The sequence below is a fragment of the Camellia sinensis genome, chromosome 5 (assembly GCF_055761805.1).
Source record: "Camellia sinensis isolate YWXY chromosome 5, ASM5576180v1, whole genome shotgun sequence".
Taxonomy (NCBI): domain Eukaryota; kingdom Viridiplantae; phylum Streptophyta; class Magnoliopsida; order Ericales; family Theaceae; genus Camellia; species Camellia sinensis.
The window spans coordinates 206648678-206656774 of record NC_138965.1 but is presented as its reverse complement, the minus strand read 5'-3'; the positions used below and the strand labels follow the sequence as shown (position 1 = coordinate 206656774).

At 32.0% G+C, this 8097-nt stretch overlaps 1 protein-coding gene across 1 annotated transcript; it reads left to right on the top strand.

The window, feature by feature from the left end:
* The first annotated feature begins 1080 nt into the window (after positions 1-1080).
* On the top strand, positions 1081-5180 carry LOC145792043 (serine carboxypeptidase-like 18). The gene is made up of 10 exons (XM_082872526.1): positions 1081-1090; positions 1660-1684; positions 1768-2039; positions 2735-2787; positions 2902-3039; positions 3190-3292; positions 3392-3429; positions 3617-3718; positions 4500-4568; positions 5021-5180. The coding sequence occupies exons 1-10, from the start codon at positions 1081-1083 to the stop codon at positions 5036-5038; spliced, it is 828 nt and encodes a 275-aa protein (XP_082728652.1). The 3' UTR covers positions 5039-5180.
* Positions 5181-8097: the final 2917 nt, after the last annotated feature.

Genomic DNA, 8097 nt, shown 5'->3' with positions numbered 1-8097 from the left:
CATAATCGGTAAGCCTAAACACTTCTCTTTGTCTTCTCTGTAACGTTTGACACATCTTCATCGATTCATCTTCATCGCTCGAATCTTACTCTCTGTAATGACACATCTTCATCGCTTAATTTGTAATATGTAATTGAACATGAATTACTCTCTGTAATGGTTGATTAATCTGTAATCTTCATCTTCATCGATTACTTTTTGTAATGGTTGATTAATCTGTAATGTTGGAAAGTTGATTGAATAATAATAGAATAAATCTCTGCCTCTGAAGGTTAATTGAATAATAATAATGTTGGAAGGTTGTTCCCAGGTTTCCAGGTTCAGTTCAACAAAGGTAAATTGCATTTGCACTGGTAAGCCAGTTGACAGGGACAAAACTAATTTGTAAACGGTACACACACAAGTACAAACACTAAAGTCTTTAATGCTCAACCTCATTTAGTTTAATCGAAAGTAAACTAAGCTGCAACCAAATGATCAGTGACCCTTGTCTTAAATTAAGCTGCAACTTTAAGTATGGTATGATGGTTGATTTCATGTTATATGGTTTAGCAGCTTTTGCTAATGTAAGATCAATGACTTTTAGGTGATAACAACATATATATTTGAGTGGGTTCACCTGACCCTACTTGAATCTAAAAATCGTAGTGTTCCCAAACAGAAAGACAGCTAACCAGACTCTACATTGTTTAAAGCATGTTAATTAGATTAAAAATTTCCACGCCAGTCTCATGATTTTTTTTCAAAGCACTACCATTGAGACAATTGGAATCTTGACAGCTTTAGTATCATCAAATAATTTAAATCCCTCATGTGGCCTCGATAAATTACATTCTGATATATATGTTTAGTGTCCTTGGATGTTTCCTTAAATGTAGGCCTCCAAAAATGAATAGGAAAACTAATTCATGTCAAAGATAATATATCACATAACACTTTTGTTTCCTCTTTTTTTTTTAATATAATATTTATGATCTTTATTTAATGTGGAGTACTCCATTTTTTCATATTCAACTAAGTACAGCACTGTATTCTAATATTAAATCAACATGTATGATAATCAGCTACCCCCATCAGGCCATGATTCAAGGTAATTGGTGAACCACCTTACTTTTTTTATTCCACATTGTAAACAATATGCATTCTCTGCCACGTTAGCCTGGGCTTCTTTATTTACTGCCTAATCTTTGTAATTTGGTTCTCTTGGGATTGTGAGTATCACTTCCACTGGTAAATAACATGCAGTTATGTGGGGTCCTATTTTCAAACGAAGACTTTTATGAGAGGTTTAATTAAACTAGGTTGGGTGATCTTCCATTCTTAAGTCTCCAACTTTGCTCTGTTAGACCTCTTATTGTAATTTAGAACTTTGATTTTGTTGCTTTTCACATGTTGAATTTTGCCTGTGGTTTTAATATTGCGTTCTCCTTATTTGATACCATGTACAGTCTGCTATAGAGCTTATATATTTGCTACCAATATGTTGAATTTTATTTTATTATATATATATATCTCTCTTACAATGTAGTTGTGAAGTTGTAGTATGGAGCATTTAGACACTGAACCAAATGTGGTGGCTGATTTTACCATCTTACATTTTTTAGCCTGGTAGTAAGTAGTCATCACCAATGGAAAACTGTTGATGTTGGCTCTCTCTAGAGCTGCCCTTCAACCTTGAAACCGGGTGAGAACTGAGAATTTTCTCGGTTTGTTTTTTTTTTTGTTTTTTTTAAAAGTATGAGAAGTTTGATGGGTTTTTGTGTGTAGATACATCGGCATAGGGGACACGGATGATGTGCAGCTATTTTATTATTTCATTGAGTCGGAGAGAGACCTAGTGACTGATCCTCTTGTCCTGTGGCTCACCGGTGGCCCTGGCTGTTCGGGTTTCTCTGCACTTGTTTACGAAATCGGTATTCTCTCATTATCCTCACTTTCCATAGACATTATTAAATACAATTCAGTGTTCGTCGCAATATTTAACAAATGCCTAGCTACATTTGTATTTGACGCCTACAATATATCAAAGTATATTCCATAATATTGAGTCAAGGTTTTTGGTAGGGAGTGAGATTTGACTTTGTATATATATCTGGTCATTTATGTCTTTACCATTTCTATTTCTGCTTGTGCACTGTTAGGTACTTTTTCAAAAGGGACAACATTTGAAAACACCAACTAGAACACCACAACAGTACATCAAATTAAATTTAGAACAGTAATTCTACAAACAGGTCCACCTAAATACTAATCCCCCCGTACAATTACTCATGGTACTCTCAATAATTACTCCACTTACACACCTAAATAAAACCACAATCTCACACAAGGAGTGTATGTAAAGCCAAGAATCATCTATGCCCAAATTTCTTTGTCCCTTTGTCTTAAAATGTCTACAACCATTGGATCATATGAAAATCAAGGTACGGAAATCTTGAGACATATCCAATGGCTGTAGATATTTTAGAGTAAGTGGATATGCACATTTGAAAACAAAAGATCCTTTGTCGTGTACTTTCTCAACTTAGAATGATTGTTCAAAAATTTTCAATAGGTTGCATTCTTTCCCAAACTCAAGCAATAATGATTTGGTAAGTAAATTTTGGATATGAGATTCTACCCTCACACATGCTCTTAACACTTCAAAGGGTCCCAAGTCCATTCTCATCCCTATTGATGTAAATACATTCCACCTTCTTTTTTTTTTTTTTTCCTTTCTCTCTCTTTTCTGTAGGTCCATTGTTGTTTGATGTTGAGTCATGGACTGGCCAATTACCATCTCTTAGAGTAAACAAATACTCGTGGACAAAGCTGCAACATTTTAACCTTACCCTAATTGCTTTTTTTTTTTTTTAAGTAAAACTTATTTTAAAAAATTATGATAATCTTAATTAATTAATCTCAGTGATATTTCAGGTTGCCAACATAATCTTTATAGACCAACCTGTGGGAACTAGATTTTCCTATGCCAAAACATCAGCTGGTTACAATACTTCCGACACAAAGTCCGTGGCACAAGTCTATAGTTTTCTCAGAAAGGTAAAAAAAAAATTTCCCTGATTTAATTGATTAGATATTTTAACAGTGATAATTATGATGTCCATGAATTACTATGCGTAAAATTGAAAACTGGTAATTTGGAGAATGTTTTGTGAAATCAGTATTTTGATTTTTTGTGTCGTGACACAGTGGTTGGTGTACCATCCGCAATTCCAAACAAATCCTCTCTACATTGGTGGGGATACATATTCAGGAATTACTGTTCCGCTCCTCGTCCAAACAATATTAGATGGTATTCCTTTTGATGAGAATTAATTAGTTTATGCTTTGATTGTTTACAGTTTAGAAAACAATTTTGATTAATTAAGTTTTGGTTGGATTGGAATTGCAGGTCTTGATGAAGGGCTTGAGCCACTCATGGGACTCCAAGTAAGTAACATAATTAGAAATGGAATTTTTATAGTTAATTTGTTCTTCAAATTCCAATTTTATTGGTGATTTTTCCTTCCCATGGTTGCTAAGAATCCAGAAATAAAATAAGAAAAGAAAAGAAAAGAAAATTTGAGTTCTTACCAATATACAAGGTTGGGACAGGACTGTGTATTTGTGTTTACAGGGATATTTGTTGGGAAACCCAGTGACAGATTCTTACATCGATGATAATTCAAGGATCCCATATGTTCACCGGGTGAATCTGATATCAGATGAGCTTTACGAGGTGATAATATTGTATTTTTTTGGTGTTTCATAAATTAAGAAATTCCATCTAGTATTACATAGCATTTGTGGTTAGTGCATTGAGTATTAGGAATTCAATAATTCAACTCAAATGCAATTTACAACTACTATATATTATTTTCCTTCTCTGTACTTATTTGCTATTTTTTTGCGATAGGAAAAAAAAAATGTAAAATAAAAGAGACTAGACTTTATGCTAGGGTTTGATGTTTGTGAGGAATTTCTCGGGTAGGAGCAGAGCAATTTAGTGCGGATTGAGCTTTTTGCCAGCCACCGCGAAACCACGGTTCACCCAAACCAGTGGGTCGGTTGATTTGTTTAAGCAGTTTCAACTTGGTGGTTTTGTCTATCTTGCTTTTCTGTTTCTTGCTCTGTCTTAGGAAGTTGAAATTCTAGTCATGTTTAGGGTCTTGAAGTTTTGTACAAAGCATCAACTCTCAAGGAGAGTAAATGTCAGATCCTGAGTCTCATTTGCTTTGTTTGGTTATTTGAAAAAATGAGTGGATTGAGACAATTTCAGATGACAAATTCTACAATCTCTCTGTTCTTTACCATTTGACTTGATGACCAGCGCCTCTCCTTCAGCTTTAGTGGCAGAATATGCATCATTGTGCTGGAACAGTTGCAGACACAAATATTTTTACTACAAATGAAATAAGTAAAGAAAACTCATATTTTGTAGTCTTGATATTGAATATTTTTTACTTTTAAGTGCTTGTTCTATATAGGTACATGATTTCGGTTTCTGTTTGATTTTGCAGAGTGAGAGGTCAAATGATATGTTTTGTGATGACATTTTTGGAGAGTCACCTGCTGGAGTTCGTAAAACAGTAAGTCTTGTGCTTAATTTTTTTTTTTTAATCCATTATATGCTGGTATATTCTTTTACCTTAGTTGCAGTAACCTATTGTCAGCTGGCCTTTAATAAGAAATCATAAATGAGACATGTTGTCACTAGTCCAGAAAATGTACAAGTCTTTCTTTTCAATGTATCATATAACTCTGTATTAATTTATACCTTTACGTTTAACATGTACTGGCTTGTCTTTAGGTTTTCTTTCTTGGTTCATTATGACTTATTAATCAGCTCCAGCAGCTAGGCAAAACTTGAGGGAAACAATTTCGTGCATGCATGAATGTTTCATAATTAGATAATGAATTATAGTTTGTGAATTTTGTTTCCCTCAATGTTTTGAGAAAAACAATTTTGTGCATGCATGAACTAAACTTTTTCTATGGAGTTGATTCTTTGTTACTAATATATTGATGTATATTTTTGCAGGTAGTGTTGAGGGAGTAGTTGATATGATTGAGTGGGTGATATTGAGAGTTAAATTCAGTTTTTTTTTTTTAGTACTTGAATCTATTAGTATTTTGTATAAATACTTTTAAGGATGGTTGATGGATATTTGTTTTGTGTGTATAGAAGTTTATATTTTGTATGCACATTTTTTTTTGAAGAAAGATAATTTTGTTGAGGGAAGTGATGGAAAATAATACATGTGTATTAGAATTTTTGCAAATATCACTTTATATTTATTGTATATACTACTTGAATATATATATATATATATATATGAGAATATAGGTTGCTCAAACATTGTAGGTATTTTATTTATTTATATTTTTTTGCGACGGTAACAAGATGGTCGCTAATACATTGTAGGTATTTTTTTAATTTTTTTTGCGACGGCAAAATATTAGTCGCGATAAGTAGATTAGGCGGTCGCAAATAGTTTGCGACTGCTATTTTGCGGTCGCAAAAAGTATTTGCCACCCCCACATTCGCGACCCCCATTTGCCGTCGCATGGGCCGTCGCAAAAAGTCTTTTGCGACTGTTTTTTATTATTTGCGACGGTTTATAGCGGTCACAAAAAGTAATTTTTTTAGTAGTGATATATATATATATATTAGTAATGATAGAGAATTATACAAAATATAATCTCTACAATTTTTAAAATAATTCAAACTATTTATATCATTGTCAAACATAACTCTAAAAAAAAAAATTTAAATACATTAATAATCAACATATTAGTGGCCGTTGTGAGAGTTCCCTTTTATACGTCTCAAACATTTTTTCATATATATATATATATATATATAATATATTCAAATGAGTGAGTAAATTGTGGGTTCATGCATGTGCACCAAATCTAAACGGCGATTCGGCGGCTAACATACGTGTTCTGGAATATACCATCGTGTACGCAAATATTAGTAATAATAATTATAAAGGTTTTGACGTATCCAAATTAAGGTGATGCTGTTAATCATATTTTTTGGAGCTATATATTATAGGCAAGTTATTTTATTTGTGGTCATAATTAAAAAAATAATAATAACTCAAAATGAAAGGTCTTTAAAGATTTTTTCGATCATAATAATCACAATGAATCATAATTAAATAATAAACAACATTATAATTAATTATAATCAAAAGTTATAAAGGTGGTAACTCAACATATGGTATTATAGAATGTCCTTCAAACTAATGGAAATTTTTTTTGGGTTAGCTTTTTATGAAGAGAATTCAAGGTTTTAAGAGTGGGAGCTACAATTATTATTTTTTTATAATTTTTCTTCTTATTATATTACTAATATTTTTCATTTTCAGTGAGTTGAACGGTGGAGAGGGGCGGGGAAGGCGAGGGTAAGGTTGTTGGTGACTTAAAAAAGGTGGGTGAGGGGGTGATCTGGTGAAGGTAAGAGAGGAAGGAGGAAGGAGATAGTAGGGCTGAGCAAGGAATCCGTGAAATCCGTAATCCGATCCAGTCCAGTCCAATCCGATAGGTTTGGATTGGTTTTTTGAATCCGTGGTTCGGTTCCGGATTGAAGAATTAAAAATCCGTAGTCCACGGATTGGTTCCGGATTGAACCCCACGGTTTCGGATTGGAACCGATCCGGACCGTATACAAATAGTTTATATTTTTATTATACATCCTTACCCATAGTATCTTCACTTATTCCATATAAAACCTAAACTCAAACCTAAACCCGTTTAATATCTTCTTTTATTACTTTTGTTTGTTAGTTTTTAGTTTTAACTTGTAATGGTCTAAATACTTATGGTGAAACTAATTTTCTTATGGTTGTTTAAATTCTAGAACAGTATGTCGCTATTATAAAGACATATTGCTATTATGGAACTAATATAGTGTTATGTTTATATTTTTATGAAATTAAAGTGTTATATATATATTTTTTTATTATTTAATTATGTGAATCCGTGGTCCTAAACCGATCCAATCCGTATTTAAATGGATTGGTTCGGATTGGTTCCATGATTTAAACGGATTGGATTGGTTCTAATTTTTCAGGAACCGTAAATAACGAATTGGTTCTGGTTTTACACCAATCCGGTCCAATCCGAACCATGCTCACCCCTAGGAGATAGGTGGGAGGAAGTTGGGGCCTTAAAAAAAGGTGAGGGAGGGGTGATTTGGTGAAGGTAAGAGAGGAAAGATAGGGAGTATTGGAAGAGAAAAATTGATATTTTCACCATATATTTATGGGTAATGTTATACTATAGTACAAGTCTTTTTAATTATCATAAATTTGATATAATTCAATATTATGAGAGTTATAATTAAACAAATAAAATTGAGTTATGACTAAAAATACATAAAATATAACCAAACAACTCTTGTATCATAATTAAAATAATATCGTAATTAATATCACAATGTGTCATAACTAACAACAAAATATATCATAACTAATGATACAAGGATCGTAACTATAAATGTACATATAGAGATTTGTACCATAGAATTTTTCGGTATTTATAATTAATTTATAAGTTATTAATTATACTGCAACTATTTTTTATTCTCGACATTTTGCATTCTTTTGTATATATTTATATTTTTCTTCAATTATTTCTTTGTTTTTCCATCAAAGTCTAATACAAGTAAAATAATTGAATTCAAACATTAACCATACATCATGGGGCAACGCATACAATAATGTAAAACTATAACACAATAAGTTATTAATGTTCTGTCTTCTAACTATCTAATAAAGGTGAATCAGTATATCTCATTCATAAATTTTTTTGTTAAGTGGTTCATTTAGAATATCACATAAATAATACTACATGATAAACACGGGATTGACTGAGTGAAAAATACACGAGAATAAGATTTTGGATCTCAAGTATGAGTCCCCAACGAATCACTCAAGCTTTGTACAATTGTTAACTTTAAAGCTTCCTGGATACTCTTAAGTACTTGTGTTGCTAACAATTGTGATGCTAATCATATATTTAGCATTTTAAAATATATATATATATATATATATATTTATTAATTTTATACAATATAAAACCACAAAATATGATGTGACATTGTTGTAA

Excerpts from the sequence above, each read along its gene's own strand:
- LOC145792043 (XM_082872526.1), top strand. Across the intron at positions 2,040-2,734 it reads TATATCAAAGTATATTCCAT|GTCCATTGTTGTTTGATGTT; the intron begins AATATTGAGTCA and ends TCTTTTCTGTAG. Across the intron at positions 2,788-2,901 it reads GCCAATTACCATCTCTTAGA|TCAGTGATATTTCAGGTTGC; the intron begins GTAAACAAATAC and ends AATTAATTAATC.